This window comes from Myripristis murdjan, chromosome 3, assembly GCF_902150065.1.
Source record: "Myripristis murdjan chromosome 3, fMyrMur1.1, whole genome shotgun sequence".
Taxonomy (NCBI): domain Eukaryota; kingdom Metazoa; phylum Chordata; class Actinopteri; order Holocentriformes; family Holocentridae; genus Myripristis; species Myripristis murdjan.
Window position 1 is genome coordinate 7,249,428 of NC_043982.1, and position 22,705 is coordinate 7,272,132.

At 42.5% G+C, this 22,705-nt stretch overlaps 1 protein-coding gene across 2 annotated transcripts in view; it reads left to right on the forward strand.

The window, feature by feature from the left end:
• myo1ea (myosin IEa) overlaps positions 1–22,705 on the forward strand; it is a 60,177-nt gene that overhangs the window by 26,934 nt on the left and 10,538 nt on the right. For both annotated transcript variants that reach the window (XM_030076837.1, XM_030076832.1), the window contains exons 5-21: positions 1,639–1,726; positions 3,262–3,351; positions 4,459–4,590; positions 5,859–5,993; positions 6,304–6,436; positions 8,524–8,720; positions 8,833–8,913; positions 9,625–9,711; positions 9,833–9,919; positions 10,974–11,141; positions 13,062–13,147; positions 15,957–16,038; positions 16,296–16,402; positions 17,979–18,077; positions 18,281–18,425; positions 22,287–22,401; positions 22,490–22,659. In XM_030076837.1, coding sequence (XP_029932697.1) covers positions 1,639–1,726; positions 3,262–3,351; positions 4,459–4,590; positions 5,859–5,993; positions 6,304–6,436; positions 8,524–8,720; positions 8,833–8,913; positions 9,625–9,711; positions 9,833–9,919; positions 10,974–11,141; positions 13,062–13,147; positions 15,957–16,038; positions 16,296–16,402; positions 17,979–18,077; positions 18,281–18,425; positions 22,287–22,401; positions 22,490–22,659 — 2,002 coding nt within the window. The remainder of the gene's footprint in view (positions 1–1,638; positions 1,727–3,261; positions 3,352–4,458; positions 4,591–5,858; positions 5,994–6,303; positions 6,437–8,523; positions 8,721–8,832; positions 8,914–9,624; positions 9,712–9,832; positions 9,920–10,973; positions 11,142–13,061; positions 13,148–15,956; positions 16,039–16,295; positions 16,403–17,978; positions 18,078–18,280; positions 18,426–22,286; positions 22,402–22,489; positions 22,660–22,705) is intronic.

Consider the following 22,705-nt stretch of genomic DNA (forward strand, 5'->3'; position numbering starts at 1 on the left):
TGATTCAAACTCCAGCCGCAGCTTGTGCCGAAAATACCCATTCAGACAGTAGCTGGAGTGCAGAGGGACAGCCAGTGCTTTCAGATGGAGCTCCTCTGACTCTGAAAGTCAAAGACCAGGCTACTTGGTCCGCCGGCTCACCCAGCATGTCACTGGCTCCCGGCTGGATGAGACTTATCGTGTTGCTTGTGCTTCAAGTGTGTTATAAGATAGACCAGACCATGCAGAGGAGCTGGGAGAGTATGCACTAAAGGGGCGGGCTAAAGGCATATAGAGACTGTTGTGTAATAGAGTGGCTCCCATGACTTCCTCTGGCAGCCTCTAACAGTCTGCAGCTGTGTTTCTCACAGAGACATTACCAACCTGACTCTACTTTAAGGCATGGAATAAAAACAGACTCCACTGTTATCCACTGCCAAACCACATATGTCAAAATAAGTATGACCCTGGCAAAGTGAAAGGCGAGGAGGAAAAAAGACAAGTGTAGGGTGAGGAAAGAGAGAAGAGGAGGGACAAACGTGTGGCTAAATGCGACAAAACAACATCAATGTCCTTATCGCTGTAGCTGTTTATCCACTCACATATAAACTTTACTTGTTTTGCTGCTGAGCTGAGATTTGCTTATAGAAACTGAAGAGACATTTGAGCTCGTGTAGGAAATGGAGTCTGCACACACAAAGGCAAGAGCTGGGGTTTCACCTGTCTATTCAGTAACTTTGAAAAGACTTTTTGATGCTAGGTGATCCTGGGTTTGGGGAGAAAGGTTGCACACATGAACACAAAGACAAACACACACAGACAAACATACACAAAGAAAGAGAGGCCTACTAATTTTTGTACAGCATCAAAGAGGAAGTAGTGGCGGATTTAGCAGGAACCTTGATAGGACACATTTGTATGCCTTCATTTGAAACCCCATAGCAGAATCTTACTTATCTAACCCTAACCCTAACATAAAATACACATCTTGCTTACTTTAGTGTGTACAAACAAAATGCATACAAACAGTCTACTGCTTAAAATAAGTCAGTAAGTTGACTTTATGGATGGATGGATGGATGGATGGATGGATAGACAGATAGATAGTTACTTTATTGATTCTGGAGGAAATTTAGGCATCCAGTAGCTCAATATAATAAGTACACTAAATTTGATAATTATACTCTGCAATTTAGAAATGCACACCAAACGTGTAGCCCATGACATTGGAAATAGAGAAAAAATAGACTATAACAATAATAGTTAAAAATTAAAGGATTAAAACACAGATTATTGATGAAAGAGACCAAAAGAAAATAAGAAACGGCATGTAAAGCACAAAATAAGATATCATTTCCATTTTTATTATGTTTTCCCTTATTAACTGGCTTTTGAATGGCATGGCTCCAGATGTTTTGTTTTTTTATGAACAGTGGTTTTCATTTGCTTTAATGGTTTTTCATGTGTGCTGCCTTTCTTGGCCAGGACTCACTTGGAAAAGGGTTTTATCCGCAGTGTGACTACCCTGGTTGAGTAAAAGATAAATGAAGGAAAAAAAAAAAAAGACTTTATTTATGCCAGTAGTTGGCCACTGTGGCCCAGGTTGCATGTATGGGCAAACGTGCCCTTCAACATCTGTTTTGGCTGTTTCTTCTCCAGCGGGGAGAGCGGTGCAGGGAAGACCGTGGCTGCCAAATATATCATGAGCTACATCTCCAGAGTGTCAGGAGGCGGGCCCAGAGTACAGGTGAGAGGAACTGCTTTCCTTTTTTCAACGCTCTATAAAACATGTTGGCAGTTATTAGGTGATTAATTGTTAAGTCACTGTTATTATTATTTATTTTTTATTCCATTCTAGTCTAGTTTACTCAGTACTCAGGTCTGATTTGCATATGAGACCTTGAGAATATACTAAATAAGGTATATACTAATTATATTGATCATATGTTAAACTCGTAGATAGTATGGGCAGTAATTCAACGTGATTTTTTTCATATCACCCTGCCGTACTTGTAGAGTCATGCACAGATTCATTGTTATACAGGCCTGTGTAAGTCAGGCAGAGATTTGAAACAGCCTGTTGCTTCCTGAGCCCTGTTGCCCGTTCTCTCCTCCAAACCCAATCCATCTCTTATCATCCTCCCAGTCCCCATTATCAGTCCACCAGCAGCCAATACCCCCCCAAACCCCATTAGCCATCTGGCAGCCCCCCAAACCAGCAGATGTCCTGTCCCTAAGCCCTTTCCACTGTCTGCAAAGATCTAAGTGTGATGAGGAAATGCCTACACCATGATGGCACTTGGATATTAGTTATTGTATTTAATCCAGCCAGAGCTTTTTCCACAAAGGGAACATCATAAATCATCCTTTGGTTTCAAGGTCAACTTAATAATAGGGCTGATAGTCTGAATATAGACTAGGCCCTGTGGAATATATTGCATTATTACTGTTTTCACTTCACAGCTGCAAGTTGAAATTTGTATGCATAAGTCTAAAGCATGTGATCAAAATGATATTTCTGTTGTTTGAGTAAACAAAAGTGGTCATTTTATCAGATCTCTCTTACTTCTTCCTGACCTCCATCTAGCTCTTTCAGATCCCTCTGGTGTCTCATTCACATGGTTCCTTACACGCCTATGATTTATAAATGCGTTTTATTTGTGGACGCTTGTGTGTGTGTTTGCACCTGCGTGTACATGGACAGCTCTGAATTTACAGTGTTTATAGAATTTACTGTCTGTCCATACGTCTGATCATTATCATTCGCTCTGAGGCAAATCATATCCCCAGTTAGTCATGAACAATGACTGTCATTACTTCATAAATAAGTTATGGGAACCAATATAATGCAGTGCACCTCTGTATCTCTGTACTGTTGTATAGAGATGATTGGAACTACAGTACGTTTTTCCTTTCATAGAGGACAAAAGTTCAGGAATGCAAAATATTTCAAGAAATACTACCACACCACTTCTGTATACAATAATGGAAGCAAGAATAGCTCAGTCTGTGTCAATATACTGATTGAAAACTCATGTGTGTCTGACATGCAGATGGCTCATGGGAAAGATAATGTCCTTCAGACATTTGTGTGTGTGTGTGTGTGTGTGTGTGTGTGTGTGTGTGTGTGTGCGCACATGTGTCTGTGGGGTTAGAAAGTTCCAAAGACATGCACAAAGACCTGTCAGCAGGGGTGTGAAGGGAGCAGTGTGTACCCTGTACCTACTGTCTTGCTGCTCACTGCACTGTAGCTAACAGCTCACCGCATCTGTCCCCTCACAGCACGTCAAAGACATCATCCTGCAGTCCAACCCCTTGTTGGAGGCCTTCGGCAACGCCAAGACCGTGCGGAACAACAACTCCAGCAGATTTGTAAGATTTGCATCTCTGGTTTGCCTTTTTACTGTTTGGGATTCAGGGTGGCTGATGTTGTGTTCCTGGCACTGATTTTTGCCTTGACTTGATTTAAAACGATTTCTTGGAGTTCTTGTTAACCAAGGAAAACACATGATTGTCCATTTCAAACAGCGTAAAAACAGATGAAAAGTAAAGAAAACAAAAAGTAATGGTGAATTACAGCTGTGTTTTTGAAAATCTTCCACCAAGGAGCCACATTTTAAGTTTTCTAATATGAGAAGACATTTTTGCCAAGTTATCTACAGAATAAGCGCACTGGGACTGAAGGGCCTCTGGCAGTCTCCACTTCAGATAAAATGCATAAAAAAATCACACATACAGTTCAGCTCACTAACCGTGTTAGTAAGAGAGAAATCATCATTTACTCAGGAATAGTGTGAGCCACCTTTTGGTCCCAACCCAGACTTTGAAAACAATGATTTACAGTCAGGGTTTTCTTCTGTCCTCTGTTGCTTGAGGCTGCAGCCCTCATGTGTGTCCTGGTTAACCAGAGCTGCGCTGTAAGGACACACTGCACAGAAAGAGCGGGCAGCGCACACATCCAGAACCACTGAGGCACAGACTCTACTGCTTACAAAGGAAGTTGGTTAGCATGGACGTAGAATTAAGGCCAAGCACTTTGGAGAAAATGTATTCTGTCAGAATTTCTGCAGCCGATCTCAGTGGTTAAGTATTATATTCAGGTTAACATACAAAGCGGTATTGTCTCAGTGTTGTTGGGATATTTTTAGGTCCGAGCTTCGAGGAAGTAAATTAGGGTTGGCACTAATAGCCTGAGATCACTACTTTTGAGGGAGTCTCTTTGGATAAATAGTGTCTCTGTTCACTTTGGGGCTTCAGCCCTCAGCTTGACTGGGACTGGAATAGATGCTACATTACAGACTTGTCTGGAGAGGAGAACGAGACAGAAAACAGGGTCAGATTTATATATACACACACACACACACTCACCCCTAGTATCCATAGCACAACCCAGGCCAGTATTTCATTTCTTATAGTTCTGCGTTTAAGGCTTATTGCAGCCCACTCCAATACTAACGAACCGCACTCTCATCCATCAAGGGAAAATACTTTGAGATCCAGTTCAGCTCTGGTGGTGAACCAGACGGAGGGAAAATCTCCAACTTCCTGCTGGAAAAGTCACGTGTCGTCATGCGAAATCCTGGAGAAAGGAGTTTCCATATATTCTACCAGGTGAGGCTTTGCTGGTGCGTAAATGTGGGCACGTTTACCATTTGCTAAGATACTCATGTGCCTTCTGAGAGCTGAAGGACAACGGGACCCAGTTGGCTCAGAGGGGTTGTGAGGGAACTTGAGGACACAGTGGAGAGCTAGTGCCATTTGGCTGCTGGGAGAAGGTCAGCCCGTTCTCATTGTGTATGGCTTGAGGTCCCTGGAAGAGATAGGAGGGTTCAGTCTTCCCATAGAGCAATTTTCTTCACATGCAAGTGGAGCGCGGAATATACATTTAACATCAAAGTGGGTCAAAATGACTGAAAAATCACAGGGAGAGTATGGGAATAGATTGTTTCAGAGGCCTTGTGGAGGCACATCTTTAAAGGAAGAGTTCACCCATAATACAAAATTCCCACTTACCTGTAGTGCAGTCTATTCATGCAGATAGTTTCTGTGTGATTTTGTCGCTCCCCTCACTCCAATACATGCAGACTGGATAGGTATTCACTTGTGGAGCTCAAAGCATCAAAAATTTACATATGAAAAACTCAACAGCAACAGATCTTTCCTAAAGCAATGGCACAGATACCCGCCGTATTGCACAGCCCTTGGGGACAAAGAGTTTTCTTGGGAACTATTTCCTACCAAACAACTCTGTGTCTGTCCACCCCTAGTGACTACAAATGAGAGGCGGATGGATACAGTTTGCTTGTGCTCTTCGGCGGGAAATAATTCCAGATGGGAATATCGTGGAAGACTGGAAACCTCACTAAATCACACAGAAACTATCTATTTGTATTCTTCGTTCATTTGGTAACACTTTCCATAACCAAGTTATGTAAAAAGAGGATGGGGATGCAGTTTGTTAAATGAGTTGTCCACCAATCCTCCAACGCCTGGGGTGGTTTATCGCTGGTGTACTGTGACTGATTATCCAAAAAAATGAAGTCGTTTTGACTCTGACCTGCCTTCTAGTGGGTGAAGTGTTTAAACCTCAGGTTAGACATAAACTACATGGTGAAGTATGTGAGCAATGCCGCTTGCGTAGCGTTCATGTACGTACATACATACACGTTTGTAATGGGAGTATCTAGAGCCCTTAAGTGGGAAAATATCTTTTTTGGGGGGATTTTAGGTGAACTTTGTTTTTTTTTTTTTTTTTTTTTTTTTTTTTTTTTTTTTTTTTTTAATATATATTTAACCCTTATTTAGCTAGCCCTTTTTTCTATACTCTGTATGACCATTTGAGAAGGAGAGTGAAAATCTAAACCTTTTCATTTCCATAGTTGATAGAAGGAGCGAGCGGGGAGCAGAAGAGCAGCCTGGGAATCACAAGCCTGGATTACTACAGTTACCTCAATCAGTCCGGTTCCTACAAAGTGGACGACATCAACGACAAGAGCGAGTTTCAGGAGACACTGGTGCGTTCGCTGCGGAGTCTTGCCGTTGTAACGATCACTTACTCGACATCCCCAGTGTTTATCAGCCGCCACTACTCTTTCACTCCCTTGCCAGCGCGCTGCTTACAGTGCGGCTCATGCCCTTTTCTTTACATTCCTTTGTCTCCTTGCCAATCCCCTTGTGTTTTCTTTTCCGACAATCTCCACCTGTTTTTGTTTACCGTTAAAACCGCAAGAGGAGTAATTAGAGGACATAAGCTAGGTACCGCAGGAGTAAGTAAACCCACATTACAGCCCCGATTTAACATGATCTTTTCCTTTACTTTCCCAGCATGCCATGGATGTGATTGGCATCTCAGGGGAGGACCGCACCCTGGTCCTTCAGATTGTGGCTGGAGTCCTACACCTCGGAAATATCAATTTCAAGGAGGCAGGGAACTACGCCGCCGTGGAGAGTGAAGAGTGTAAGTGCCCTCAGATACTCCGAGATGTTCCCTGTGGAACATGACGCCATTGCAGTTCTGTGATTACGACTGTGACGTTCAAGAGGGACAAAATCTAACGCTACCGATGGGTTTTTGTTTTTTTTTGCTTCTAAGAAAGTTCCTCTTCTTTTCAGTGTCCCTTCAGAAGTTGGTTTTGGAGTATATGACTCCTTAAAATTTTATTGTGTTCATACAGGGCTGCAGCCAAAAGTAATCCAGGCTATGCTGGATTACCCCAGCACATAAAACACTCTGTTATTGAAGGTCTGGACATATTACATCACAGACTAAAATTACTTGGAAAAATGCATCGCTTCCTGTCCCCGACCCTCTCGCCTTCTCCTCCCTTTTTGCCGCACTCTATTCTTCTCTCTACTCTTTTCTCCCCCCTCCTCCTCCTCCTCCTGCTATACGGCTCCTGCGTCTGCCTCTCTCCCACCCCTCCAGTGTGTGTGATGTAGATTTGAATGCGGTCACAGGGTACAAAGCCTCGTTCTGTTCTGTGCAGACGTAACACCAGCAGTCCGTAATCTCTGCCTTTCCTGTTCCCTCCTGTCCCACTTCCTGCCTGCTTACACTGCTGTGTGCTGCACATACCCAGACCCCTGGCTGCACACACAAACCTGTAGCGACCAAACCCAAAGAAACACGAACAAATCCAGGCTTCATCTTTTGTTTAAAGAAGTGTTGACTTCTTCTTATTCTGTAAATAGCCCAAACAATATTGAGGGTGGTTGGGACGTTATTTTGGGTTAAAGGAACATGATGGTCAACTTGAGTCACGTGGTAGTCAAATGTTGTACTTTTTATGGAAAATGACTTGAGCTTTTTGTGGTTAACACTTCTAAAACTCTGGCACTGCATCTAATACAAATATAATTTTGTACAATAAGCAAGAACTACATGTACTAGGGTAAACCCTGCACAGGAAACATAAATTATCGGATATTTTCAATTTTAAAAGGAGCTTAACTCTTAGAAATCCATTGAGATGTTCAGATATCAGTGAGAAAATCGTTTTTTATCCTTGTTCACCTTGGACTTTTCCATCTTTTTCAAATTAATGGAAGCAGTTTTGTGGAAGTATAGAATTAGCATATGTTATCATTCAGTCTGAAGCATCCAGTCCATACCTATCAAGGCTATTTGTGGGATGAAGGATGATTTAAATAGACATATGTTCAGTCACACCCGCATGTCCCAAAAGGGGAGAGCTACTGCAGTGGTCTGATGCATTCCCAGACACAGTGAGTCTGCAGGCCTGAGAGCCATTTCCTTCTAGGGGAAGTGAGTCACTGTAATAAGGCAGGGAGGGGCTCTCAGGGGACAATATCAACGCCAGGTTGGGCCTAATGATCCATGGCATGCTCACTCTCTTTCAGGAGCTCGCCTGACGCACAGGCTATTTTGCATTCAACTACAATCCTAAACTTGTCTGTGTTATTCCCAGAAGATGTTTTGTTTCAGCAGTGTGGGCAGAAGGGCCCCAATTTGTGGCCTCAAACCACCACAAATTCATGCGCTGAGGATATCAAACCAAAGTTTCTCTGATTGGTGAAATTTTCCTACTCATTGATATGGACAAAAGTCAAATAGGGAATGTGTAATTTTAAATGCAAAATTACACACACTCTTGGCAGTGGGCCCCTGTGACATGCAAAGGTTGCACGTAGGCTGCCAGTCCAATAAATGGAGGCCTGCATGATGATTTGCATACCGTCTTTGAGAGAAATGTGCTCCCGACTCACTGTTTGCTCCCTAATGGTTCAGCTAGAAATAACTTACCATATCATAATAGTACAAACTGGATGAAAATGATATGTGGCAACGCTGTTTGTGTTGCAGCAATAAAACATCAAGTATACCTATTTGATTTAGTTCATTATTTGTCAGTCATGAAACATATATAGTGCTAAAAGATGTAAACTTCCAGATTGAAGATTTTCGAGGGGAAATGAATGTTTCGGTTGTATGCTTGTTCGGTAATACGGTCCTGTGTTGTCGGCAAGCGTCTTTGTATGTTTTCCTCATTGTTCTCTCTCTTGTCCTTTCCTGTCTTTCTGCAGTTCTAGCCTTCCCTGCATTTCTGCTGGGAATTGACCAGAAGCGTCTGAAAGAGAAACTCACCAGCCGTGAGATGGCCAGCAAGTGGGGAAGCGCATTGGAATCCATCGACGTGACACTGAACGTGGAGCAGGCGTGTTACACACGTGACGCCCTCTCCAAGGCACTGCATGCACGTGTGTTTGACTACCTAGTAGAGGTAGGAATGCATGTTTGTACAGGATTCACTTTCTGCAATATTAATATTGTGGATATCGCTAAAAACCTGTAATAAACCTATAATATCAGTAACACAGTACTTTTGATTTCAGTCTATCAACAAAGCCATGGTGAAGGACCATCAGGAATTAAATATCGGAGTGCTGGACATTTATGGATTTGAAATTTTCCAAGTAAGTGGTAGTGGTCGTTTCACAAGTCGGCACGTGGCTACTAGATTTTTACTCTGCATCCGCATGCATCAAATAAATTAACCACCATTATTTTTTTTTATCATTTAAACCGATTAAACGCTAAGGATCAGGCTGATTTATAACATATGTGGATTAAGTTCCATCTCCGAGACTTAAGCGTGCCTTTCTAATCAGATTATGTGTGTTTAGTTTGCTTGAGGTTAAGTCTTGACAATGCCTCGTGCGGTTGATATGATTGTGTTCGACTAGAAATCTACATGGAGATGCTTTGGTGTTACAATGTCTTGCAAATTTAAATCATAACATGCAAGAGCCCTGATTCATCACAGCACATGCAGATTGTTACTGCATGCCACACTGCTAGATTGCATTCCGCAGATAATGCTTAAAACCTGCTAGGCTAGCTTGTACAATTTTTTTTTTCTGCACACTTAGAATAAGTCAAGGGTGTTTTAGTGTCCAGAGGTCATAAGACAGGACGATGCAGGCTCAGGCCCCAGCTCTATTGTAAGTGCTGTGAATTGTATAACATGGTTCTTCCTTCATTATCAGGCAGACTGGTATGCAACCTCCTCTCCAAACAAAGGCCATTGAGCCCAGAGGATATCCGTACTCTCTGAGGTCATATGCGACAGGGTACCCGGGGGCTTTGTGGTGATTATTTGATCTAACATGTTGTCTCTTTGATAGAAAAATGGTTTTGAACAGTTCTGCATCAACTTTGTGAACGAGAAGCTCCAGCAGATATTTATCGAGCTGACTCTGAAGGCGGAGCAGGTAATGTTTCTCGCCACACATCTTCAGATTCAGATTCAGATTCAGATTCAGAAATATCTTGAGCTTCGCCTCCTGTATTTCTGCTCTCATTCTGACCCGGCACTCTCCTCTCCTTGTGCAGGAGGAGTACGTACAGGAGGGCATTAAGTGGAGCGCAATCGAATACTTCAACAACAAGATTGTCTGTGATCTCATTGAGAGCAAAGTGGTAAATATGATCATTAATATTCCCTGTGTGTACACTTTACATTGCCAGTGAAATAAGATAACATTCACAGTCACCAGGTTGTTAACTTGTTATTTTAACTCTCTTCATGAACCAAATTGAGGCTAATTCTCTGCAAATTGAGTTGCATAAAGGCTTGCCAAGTTTCTGCACCCTTCCCATGACCAGCAGCTTAACATCCTAAAACGTGCCGACATGCCTCTAATTTGATTTATTTGTCCCACTGAGAAGTCTGATGCATGAAATCCACAACAAGGGCTTTACAACAAGCATCCAACTGAGAGGAGCAGAGGCTCTGTATCAGTGCCTGACAAGTAGGCTTTTTACACCCGGCCCATTTGGTTAATGCGGTGGCAAGTTTACATGTGGCTCTTCAACAGACTTGTGTTGTCGGAGTTCGCCTCACATTCAGAGAGACACTGTGGCCACTGTGCTGCTGTGTGCTCTGAAGGCTACTGATCAACTTTGGACATAATGGAGCCAAATAGTGCAGTGCACGGCTGTTGTGTGTCTGACATCACTCTGCCTGTGGGGGTGTGATGTTTTTCCCAAAGCTGTTGACGCCACTCTGCTGCTACAGTCATAGCTTTCTCATATCCTTCACATGCTTTATTTTTGATTCCAAAAAATAAAATGCAGATTGCTAACACCCTTTTTATGCAGAAATATAGTTTAGCGTGTATTTTTAGTACCCAGAAATGATTTCAGGAATTGAAGTCAACCTCTGATGTCAAAGTCCGGCATTTTTCTGACAATTTATCAATAATAAGTTAAAAATGTGTCACTGGAATGGAATTCAGAGATTATAACAATCTGGTTCATTGGTTTTACTTCATATACTTAATGTGTCAAAGGAGTCATTTCTAAGCCACCAGCAGGAAAATAATTGTTAGCGAGAGCAGCACTGATTAATTGAGCAGCCCACTGATGTTTGGAGGTTGAATCGTTAACTTCTTTGTGAATGTAAATACCGAGAGCTGTAAATGTGATGCAAACGTGAACTATTTCAAGCTGATCGGTTTCATCCTGAACCCAGAACCCTCCTGGCATCATGAGCATCCTGGATGATGTGTGTGCCACCATGCATGCAGTCGGGGAGGGAGCCGACCAGACCATGCTGCAGAAGCTCCGTGTCCAGATCAACAACCACGAACACTTCAACAGCTGGAACCAAGGCTTCATCATCCACCACTACGCAGGCAAGGTCAGTCTGGGCACACGGGGTCAAAGCACTACCGCGACTTTTTGACGAGTCTGGCCCATGTGTGTCTTTACCCAACATCTAACACCAAGATTGACACCAAAATCATCTCTGTGTCTCTGGATTGTTCTGTCTGGTGCGCACACTAACGCTTTAGCATACAGGATGTTTACCTTTTGAAACCAAGGCTAACTGATTTCTTTCAAGAACATTGGAAAAAGAGATAGGTAATTTAGCAAGAACTTACCTTAAAATTAGCAGGAAGTTAGTAAAAACTCAACAGAAAATGAGCAGAAAATGAGCACAAAAAAGAAAAATAACAATTTGAAAAATAAAAAAAAAATTAAAAAACAAAATCATCACCAGAAAATGATCACAAGAAAGACCAGAACATTACCGACAAAAAGAAATCCAAGAAAATGACCAAAAAAACAATAACAACAAAAAAGAAACAAAGTTTGTGCAAAAAAAAATGACCCAACAACTAGCAAAGAATTACAAAAAATACACTAAAGTTACAAGAAAATTTGCAAAAAATGGTATACTTACATATTGAAACTTTATTTACAAAAAAACTTAAAAAATAAATGACAACAGCCAAATACCCCCCACCCAACACCAGCACCACAAAAAAAAAGAATAATAAAGAAAGTGAATACTGTTCAGAGGGTTAAATAAAACTTTGACATGAAAAGGTGGCCTGATCTCTATTAATATCAAATATTGCAATATATACAGCCATATGCAGTATTTTCCACCTTATAGGTAATTTTGATTTCATATGACAATTTTGGCTCATGTGCAGTTCTTGAAATGCTGGGTTGGTGATGGGTTTGGTAAAGCACTCGTCCCATATCTAAATATTGCAGTGTTCAATATTATTGCAACATTTTGAGACAATATTATAAAATTACATTTTGGATGACAGTAGTTTAGTTGAAGTAGTTTAATCTAGACTTCCATAGGCAATTTTACTTAAAAATTCTGGGAAATGGTGCCTTTTATGAGAAGGTATGCCTATAATTTACACATTGTGCATCACAGTGAAACAGCAACATCTAATGTAAATATCTGGACCTCTTGCCACAGTAAATAAGAATTTGCTGTTAGTGACTTTCCTGGTTAATAAAGGTTAAATTAAAGAAATATGTAGACTCCTTTTGATACAGTAGGCCTTTCAAATGCAGAGTGCTTACTGGTCATATTGTTTGTCCTCTGGGTTTGTGTTTTCACTGCTGATTCAGAGAGGGCATGGCAGGAGCCACCAGGAGGGCCACTTTTAAAATGAATGCACACTCTGCATAGCCGGCACTGTTTTTTACCACCCAACAGGGAGGCCTTTACACACGTGCACCCTCATTCCTGCCGTCCCTCCCACCTCTCTTCTTTATGCGCGTATTATTCCCTTTCCTCCCATTCTCCTCTCCTGAGTGGATGCACTTTAACAATGACACATGATTTTTTTTTTATGTTCGTTTTCACACTGTCATTCTCACGGTCTGGTCCAACGCTGTCCCATGTCATTCTCCAGATGTGTGGTGGCCTCAGCCTGGCACACATGCCGCAGGCCTAATGAGCCGTGCCTTAAAGACTCGAGGGGCTCCCAAATCCAGGCTTGGAACATTCCACCAATCTCAGATTATAGGAAAAACAACACCGTTTAATTTTTACACTTTCTAACCACTGCTGGTTGTGTAAGCCAGCCCTTGTAGGTGTTAAGCTTGGATCTGCAATCCCTCATTTTCTTTTCCTATTAAAATTCAACGCATTTATTTTCAACACCAAAGCACAATCACTGTTTTCATTTTCTCACAGTCGTGTTTCATTCTGCAGGGGCTCCTTGACTTTTTTAAATAGTTCAACCTCACACTGTCTGATAATTATTAACCCTTGGCAATCTCTCTGTGTGGGCCTGTCCTCTAGGTGTCCTACGACGCAGAGGGTTTCTGTGAGAGGAACCGCGATGTCCTTTTTACTGACCTCATTGAGCTGATGCAGAGCAGCGAAATGTAAGTAACTCCAAGTGTCACATCGCAGCGACATGTGGCGAGGATTCTCTTTAGTGTTCACTCTCAGGGAATTTTCTATTATGATGCATGTGGATACAATTGAACACATGTGAATGAAGCTTTCAGACGTCCAAGTGCAGCTGGAAACTGGCAGGACATAATAGGAGTGTGCAGGGCTGGGTTACGCCTCGCCCCCTGCCCCTGACTCGCGTCTGGTCCCCGTCCAGATCTGCGGCTTTTGTGGTTTACTCAATCAGAGCTTGCAAGTGCGGTCTCCCTGTGGAGTCTGGTCTCCCCATCTTATGGTTTCTTGGGCTTGCTTTGTGTCAAAGTGGCCATCTGTGCAAACAGCCTGTATTGTCTGTCTAACCCCCGCAGGCTGTAGCCACCGCTGGCCCCTTTGTGTGGATATTCTGTGAGCCGTGAAAGGGGTCAAGACAAAATCCAATTCAGACACGTGCTCTAAAATATATACACACACACACACACACACACACATACTCACACAAAACCCCCTCATCATTGTGAGCACATGCACATACAAAGACTTTGGCTTACTCACACATAAAGGAAGCATGGGGAGGAAGGAAGGAGCCTCATTCCTGAGAGCAGCGAGTCTAAATAGAGGAGAAAGGAGTGTGCGGTATTGTCAGCTGGGCGGTATTAGCAGACTTCTGGTCTGTTTGCATACACAACCTGCTGATCCTTTGTTTTCTGTCCATAGCCTTGATTGAGAAGTTTTAAACCAAACAAATATCAATGCGAGAGAGGGGCAGCAGATGAAAGGGGGAGAAAAAAATATCAAACACCACAATAGATGAAAAAGGACTTGCTGAGAGAACAAACTCATAATGACAGAGGCGGCTGGACAAGTGAGTCCAATTAAGTTGAATGTTTGTGTGAGATTGCAACGGGTCCTGACAGCCACCACTTTCATATTTGTGTTTTCAAAGCAACACGAAACAACTGACAGAGTGTCAAAGAACAGGTCAGCGTCCAAATGACCGATGCATCAGGCACAAAAGTTGAGAAATAATCATGGCATTTGGATATTGTGTTTGATCGTGTGTTTGTCTGTGCATCTGTCTGCAGCTAATCTCACAAACTACTGGGCCTATCAGCCTGATATTTTTGTGCGCCCTTAAGACTGTATGATCAAGGACCTCTTGTGGTTGCGGTGACCTTTGAAAACGTTTGAAAACCAAGCACTGGAGAAGGAGACATACACAGTGTGTCCCCTTCTCTGCAGTGCCTCCGTATTTTCCTCCTAGGTTAAATTGGAGTTTAAAGTTTTGAAGATTAAATTTAAGATAGGTTTAGAGAAAGAAAAAACTGAGGTTCAAAGAGAGCCTTCATTTTAGGAGCGTGAGAAGTCTTAAGCTTTGGGTTGGAGACTTAAAAGTCACATTACTGTCTTCCATCAAATTCCCTGTTGACAGAATATCTTCATCAGTCCCAATCAGCCAAAGTCAGTCATTGCAAACTGAGAAGTATGTTTTTTTATTTTTAGCAAAAGTAATTGCCTATCAAAAAAGCATGAGACTTAAGTAAGGAGTCCACTCGTGTTTCGTTAAAATATTATGTTATCATTATGAAGATCATCCCAGTGTTTCAGTGAATGTTCTCACGACACTCTCACTCTCCATCTAAAAAACACAAATGTTTCACAAAACCGCTGTAAGACACAGACACATAGCTGAAGTAAAATAAACAAGCTCAGGAGTGAAAGTCTTTTCCTTTTAAACTTCTCCTTCCTGTCTGTCCTCTGTGGAGAGAAATCTGAAGTTACGGAAAGCTCGCAAGTATCTGCCACATTCTGAGCAGGACCAAGACGTCACAGTGTAGAGACGGATGAAGCGCCTGGACGTGACAAAATAATACGATCAGAAAAACACTGTACACACCGGCTTATGGACCAAAGGCAAAACCTCAAGTAAAAGTCAGCTTCTAGATTTAACATTGTCAAATAATGCATTCTTCTTTAGAGCAGTGGCCGTGAGGAGATTAGCTGCAGAGGGAAGGACATGTACAGCACACACACACACACACACACACGCACACATACCTCTCACTCACTTACCACACCGAGATTTTCCCAGCTGGTCCCGGAATCTAATCAGTGACTTTTGTGTCATGTCCTTGGTTCTTTAATCATTAGGTGGTTGCGGCATTTTTTAAACATTTTTTGGCTCCCAGGGAAATCAAATTAAATACACTTTCTGGTCTATAACTCAGCAGAGCTTGAGGTGGTTGCCCAAACCCAATGAGACTGGATTCAGAGAGGACAGAAATTTCCAGTATATGGGCCGGGTTGAGTCATATTTAGCTTTGGGTTTCAGATTTTACATTTTTCCAACTTAATTTAACTTTTAATGGATATTGGACATATGTTGTTGTTATACTGGATATATGCTATGGATGTTGAATATATGGGTTAGGGTTAGACATTCTCTCCAGAGGTGTATATGTTTTTTAATGGATTTGTCTGATAACGTTCATTTTTCCATTGAAGATTTTCCATTTTTAATTTCACTCTGAAGGTGGCAGGTGCTATGTGGATTATAGTTGATGAGTAGCCTAAAGATAAATTAGAGATAGATAAAAATGCAGATAAAAGATATGTTTCTACAGTATAAATGTTGGGTTTGACTGAATCTTGGGTTGGGATTGGTCAGGTTCAGACTACATTTTTCCAGCTGTGGTTGAGTCAGGTTCAAAATATCAAGCCTGATTCTCTTTGCAATTCAGAGCCCAGGTCCTAACCCCTACCTCTGTGCTCTTTTGCATGCCACACTCTCTCCTCCAACAGCGCTTTCATCAGAGCACTGTTTCCAGAGAACCTCAACGCTGAAAAGAAGGGTCGACCTACAACCGCAGGCAGCAAAATAAAGGTGTGTGCCACCATGTGTGTGTGTGTGTGTGTGAATGTGCATCTGTCAGCCGCCTCAACCAGGTGCACTCTGGGAAACTGTGCACGAAAAGGTCACTGAGGGTGTTGCTTTACAGATTACGCTGTGTTATTTTAGTAATGACAGTGCTAATGAAGGACACGTTGCCAGACCTCTCTGATGTTAAAAAAAGTGTCGTCTTTCTCTCCCCCCTCTCTCTCTCTCTCTCTCTCTCTCTTTGGTTTTATTCTGCTTTTCAGAAACAAGCCAATGACTTGGTGAGCACACTGATGAAATGCACCCCACACTACATTCGGTGCATCAAACCCAATGAAACCAAGAAGCCCAAAGACTGGGAAGAGAGCCGGTAAGTTCCCCTATAAGTCAAAATATTCCCTGTAGACCCAAGTACTGGGACTTGGGTCTACTTTAACCCTCTGAAACCCAAGAGCCGGGAGGGGCAACAGCCTTTATGAATTTCATATCAGAAGTTCGGGAAGCCAAGGCGACAAGGGGTGAACGTGTCCTTGGGATCTTCCTGAATAAGAAAAATTATATTTTATTGACAATGTCTTTGTCACAGCTACGTTTGCTGAAAGTCATCTCAGGACGTATAGTATCTCAAGTAAGCTATGGACCAGAAGGCATATACTGATCTACTGTAGTATTCAGCTTGCAGTAAAAACTAAAATTTCATGATATCCATGTAAACGTGTGCAAACGCCACAGAAAGAACCTGGACTGAACCTCATCAAACTGTTTGTGAAGCTAACGGCCTCATACCATTTGGTCGTGAGGAAGCGTTACCTCTGGTTCATGCACAGTCACATAACAGGTAGATTTGAGCTCCTGATAGTAGTAATTGAGGTTCAGACTGGCTGCAATTTTCTGTCCAGCGTCATCCATAAACTCACAATCAGTAGAAAGACCACTCAGTGCCAACTCCTGAAGGTCGAACCCATTCAGCATGAGCTAACACGCTGGTGCAATGCCACGTCTCAACCATGCAGCCAGTTGAATGTAGATTTCGGTGTTGTCTGAAATGGTGTTTTTGTCATTTTTTTTAATGCGCAGAGACTTAAATAAACCTCATGGGTGTCACAGGCTTAATTACACTGTTCATGTGACTGTAGGTTTTATCCCCCTGTGTTGCCTTTTTGGTCCTCCCCTCATGTTATGGTGTTAAGCCGGAATTATACTTTCTAATCCGCGAGTATGTGGAGGTCCACCGGGATCTGCATGGCGTAAATTTCGCCACTACTGAAGCCCACGAGGGTCCACGATTGCAGCCCAGATTTGTGAACATACGGCCACTTTGCTCCTCCTGGCTACAAGGGAACTAAATGTGATCTACTGGACGTGTGTGGAGCGCATCCTCTAGAAAGAAGCTGAAAATACAACTACTACATGTCTGCAGCTGTGTGTGTGTGTGTGTGTGTGTGCGTCCGCTCAGGAGTATATTCAGGCCCTTGGACATTCTCTCTCTCTTCCCTTCCCCTCTCTTTCTTCTGTGGCCACAGGGCTTGGGTACTACATGTACTGCAGAGAGCTGTTGTATTGTTCAGAGCCTAATGACCTTCCTGTTGTGAGCTGGTCTCAGGTTGACTCATTCGATTAGCACCGGAACCGCTGTTTTCACAGGAAGTCCTGGATGCATTAAGTAAAGCCTGAGGTCTTTGTTTGACGAAAAGTTAGAGAAACAAGGCCCTTTGCATACAATGAGCACGACTGTTCTCCTCTTCCAGTGGAGGGAGGGTTTCACAGGCAGTATGAACTGCAAATGACATTTCAGAGAATGAATTGAAGTTTTTCATTCACTGTAGTCCAGTACAAACCAGTTCATAAGTCAGAGTCAATTAAAATCAGAACGTTTATGCTGCATATGGTCAGACATGGTTTTGTCCTCCTAAAGATCATTGTCTGTTTCTGCTGCTTGTCTGTAGAGTAAAGCACCAAGTGGAGTACCTGGGTCTGAAGGAGAACATCAGGGTGAGGCGTGCTGGCTACGCCTACCGCAGAGTCTTCAGGAAGTTCCTCAACAGGTAACAGGATACCCATACTGGTATTGGTACTGGCATTGGTAGAAATTGTCTTTATTTTCCCCATTTTTGCACTCCAACATGCTACTGTTGTTGTTTGTTGTAGTAAACAATTGATACATCTCATATGTTGTTTCATCTTTCCTCTTCCTTCCTTGATGGTCTATACAACACTCTCTGTCTCTGCTAATTGCTCCGTTCATCAGGTACGCCATCCTGACCAAAGAGTCCTGGCCAACATGGCGGGGAGACGAGAAACAAGGTGTCCTTCATCTCTTACGCTCTGTTAACATGGACCAGGATCAGTTCCAGCTTGGCCGCACCAAGATCTTCATTAAGGCCCCTGAGTCGGTAAGAGTCTCCTCTGTCCTGCCATTTGGACCGTCACATCTTCTTGTGCTTTGCCTCAGATTTGCGCCCTTTGGTACAGCACCTCCAGGAAAACGTATCACAAGCTTATCACCTCAGAACAAAAGTCCAGCTTTTTCATGCTGTGTGTTTCTACAGGCCTGGAATTCAAATCATATGTCAGAATGACTGCAGGCATGCGAAAGCTCATTTGTCAGAGAAAGCGTAACATTTTCACACATAACACCATAAAAGGCACTAGTATCCCAAATCACGCTCATATCCCTATCCTAGGGGAGGAGATTACACCCGACCCTTGGACCACGTCAGCACTGAGTCAACACCAGTGGAACTAAAACACACGTACAAGTTGTGGTTGCAAAGTTGGGGGGACATCGCGAGGGGTTGTCGTTTTCCACCGTAACTACAGTTTTTCATGGTTCCTATGAAAGCTACGCTTGTGAGAGGCCTGTGAGCTCACTTATTAACATTTGTACACATCATGCACGTCCAAGTGTGCATGCGCGCCCACACACACACACACACACACACACATACACAGATGCATGTTTTGAAGCTAATACACAGACATCTTAGTCTTGATTCAGGCCTCATGGCTGGTGCTGAATGCCTCCACTTATTCATCGCAGCAGCGCACTGCCAAGAGCCCCTTCCCCCACACTGCCAGACTAAGTCCAAGTCACTGAGGTGTGCTTATGAAACGCAAATATCACACAGGGCGGACTGCTGAAATTACCTGCCAGGCTTCTCCAAACAAGCGTCTCTGTCTGATAAGACCCTGACACCAGCTAATTAGTTCATGACTGAAGCATTTTTCTCCACATGCAATTAGATAAGCTTCTGTGACGCCAAGCCAGATGTTAGAGAGGAGCCTCTCTCCCCAGAGCAGTGACGGATGGGTGGGCGACTTACTGTCTGTGAGAGATGGTACAAAGTGCCGCTCAGAGGCAGAGTGAAGCCCGGAGGAGATTCACTAATGCCTCCTCATCCACTACCATCCTCTTGTCGACATGTTATATCACTAATGCAAGAACTGACTGAATTTAAATTGATCAATCAAGCCCTTTTTCATGTGACACTTAATTTTAAGGGAGCCTCTAGTATTTCCTGTAAGCACATAATTGTCAGAGGTTATGACAATGACCATCGGAGCTGTCAAAGCCTTGTGTAATGATAATGATGTTACATCTTGACAACGTCTGGAGTTTTTTTTTTTTTTTTTTTTTTTTTTTTTTCAGTGCCCAGTGATTTTGCTTTTTCTCCCTTGAGACAAATTAGTCACAGAGCAATTTTTAGCCAAAACACCACCTGCTGCTTGGAATTATATTTGTCACCCAGGAAGCTTATTCACTTGTCTAATAGGAAATATTGAGGCCTCAGTGATAAGAGTGGTCTAATGAGTAGCCCATGTCAGCTGCTTTCTGCGCATTATCTCTCCCCACAGATTTGTGTCTACAAAAGAAACTCAAATACTGTGACCAAATGAAGCCATAAAACAAATAATCAGTGCTATTGTTTGCCAGGGGCAATGAAATCACCCATCACAACCACTGTGCTCTATCAATTTAAATGCTGCACTGATGATAAAATCATTTTTAAAAAAATGTAGCATCATTGCATCTCTGGGTACAAATGAGTGAGAATGTATTTTGCGGGTAAAGTTCGATGTGTTTTGCTGCGCTTACTTTTTGATCAGTTCTGCCCTGCCCTGTCACAGCGCGGCCTGTGGCAAGGGTTTGTCGATGCCAGGCCAACCCTGTGTACTACAGAGTGGGCAGGATGTTTAGTCTGGGAGGGAGAGGGCAGAAGGAGAGCTTGCGTGTCTAGAAGCCCATGAGGAAATGACAGCGACTGGTGAAAAGTGGGTGGTCTGTTGGCAAAGAGTCAGGTCTGGGTGCAAGAACTGGGGAAATGTCCCGACCAATAGTTTTGACTAAAGGTCTCATGAGTCAAAAGCTTTTTTTAAGATGTTGTTTAGCGTTGTATAGATACAGAACAACACAGATCAGGGGATAAATACAGTGCAAAATTATATAGATCTGTTCTTTTTTGCTCCCATGGTGCCATATGCATTTCCTACCTTCATCATATGTTTAGCTCAATGGCTGTGACTGTCCTTTGATTATCACCTATTAATTTATTACAAACCATTTATTTTCCAATCATATATTATTTTCCACCATATAAAACCTCTTTTTAAATTTTTTTTTTATTGAATTTTATGTATTTTAAGATCATCTTCTGAATGCCCATGGTCTTTAGTTTGTGGCTGTAAAGTTTCATGAAGCTGTGATTATCCTAGAGGACACAATAGGTCTTTTTATACAGTGATGTCAAATTTAAAAAACAAAAACAGTCTCACTACAATGAAATGGCTACAATGGGGGGCTAACATCAACACCCAGGAATAAAATTGGGCGTTCCAGTCAAACCCAATGTATGCAACTGTTTCTGCCCCAGTATACACAAAAACACCATTTTACAAAAGGCCAAAATTTGTACTGGCTGCAAAAACCTGCATGGTTTGTGGCCCAAACTGCATGGGATTAGCATGAGGTGGCCATGTCTGCAAATGGGGAGACCCGTGGCTGCCCAGAGAACCCATTTTCATTTAATCTACAGATCAAGGGACTCCGCTGAAAATGGTTATGCCTATGCACTATGCATGTACGTGCACTGTGACGCTGTCAGGTGTGTTATGTGATGTGGTGGCTTGGAGCCTAAGGCAAATTTCCCTGTGGGACAATAAATTATATCTAATCTTATCTACCTGCGATACACAAACAAGAGCTCCTGGCTTTCAACTCTGAAGCAATGGAAAGTTTTGTTCCTTTGTTACTGATGCTGTAGAAACTTTTCTACAAAATCAGAGCTATTGGCAGTTTTATGAACACACTTCAGCCCATTAGCATTACTGTAGTGACTCGTCTAATCTTTAATTCAGTAATCCCAATTCTAAGCTTAAAATAGTCTTAAAATGCCTTTTAATAAGATTTTCATAGGTCTTAAAAACTGAATGCTGAAGTTAATTTTATAATTCAATTTGAGTCACAAACCTTTTGGATTTTTTTTTTTTTTTTTTAAATATAGCTTGTGTTTTTCTTTGTTTGTTTTCAACTTGCAGGCGCCAAAGCAAAACACACAGCAACAGGAAAGCTTTGTGAAGTGTGCTCAGTGAAATAATTGAATTTAATCAACTTAAGTCTCTGACTGCCACATCCACGAGAGCTACGATGGGAAAATGCAAGTTTAATGAGTCGTGGATGAAGTCTTGTACGTTTTGTTCTTAGCTACAGCCATTTACTGGGAAACAAACATTTAGAGTAGGACATGGAATCAAAAAAACATAAAGCTCCTGTGAAAAAAAGCCTGCTATTTCCCAGTATTGTTCCATGCTGATTTTCCTTGTCCTTCATACTTTGGCCTGTATGGTTGTGAAATGGGCGTTAAACTGTATTTCAAGTGGTCTTAAAAAAGCTCTTAAAAAGTCTTAAATTTAACTCGCTGGACCTTGCAGGAAGCCTGATCCAGCTGATGCCCTTGCAATGTTTGGGTAAAGACACTGTCTGTACAGCAAAGTCACATCTCATATACAGAGAACCTCGTGTACACGTGAACCTCCCCTCTCATGCTGCACTGCCAAAAATATCAAAAAATCATCAGTGTCACTGCCAGCAAAGAATTGCATTTGCGCGTTCATCTGCATTTAGGCATGTTCAGTATGTGTGCACAGTCATGCCTGTCATTGTGTTTAGGTGTGTCTGTTTGACTTTGTGCACCGAGGAATGTCTGCCTATTGTGTGCTGGTGTGTTTTGTTACTCAGCATGTGTCTGTCTCCACAGCTCTTTCTATTGGAAGAGACAAGGGAGCGCAAGTTTGATGGCTACGCCAGGACTATCCAGAAAGCCTGGAGGAAGTATGTGGCCCGTAAGAAGTATGTCCAGATGAGGGAAGAAGGTGAGTATAATAACATTCCACAGCCTCTCTCGCTCTCTCTCTCCTTTTCCATATCTCACTCTCTGCCTCTCTTTTGGGGTTTCCACAGCTTCTGACCTCCTGCTGAACCGCAAAGAGAGACGGCGACACAGCCTGAACAGAAACTTTGTGGGCGATTACCTGGGCATGGACGACAGGCCTGAGCTCCGGCAGTTTCTGGGCAAGAGAGAAAAGATCGACTTTGCGGACAAAGTCACAAAATATGACCGTCGCTTCAAGGTTAGCAACCTGCAACCGCTGTGACCCATCAGCGTTTATTTAGCTG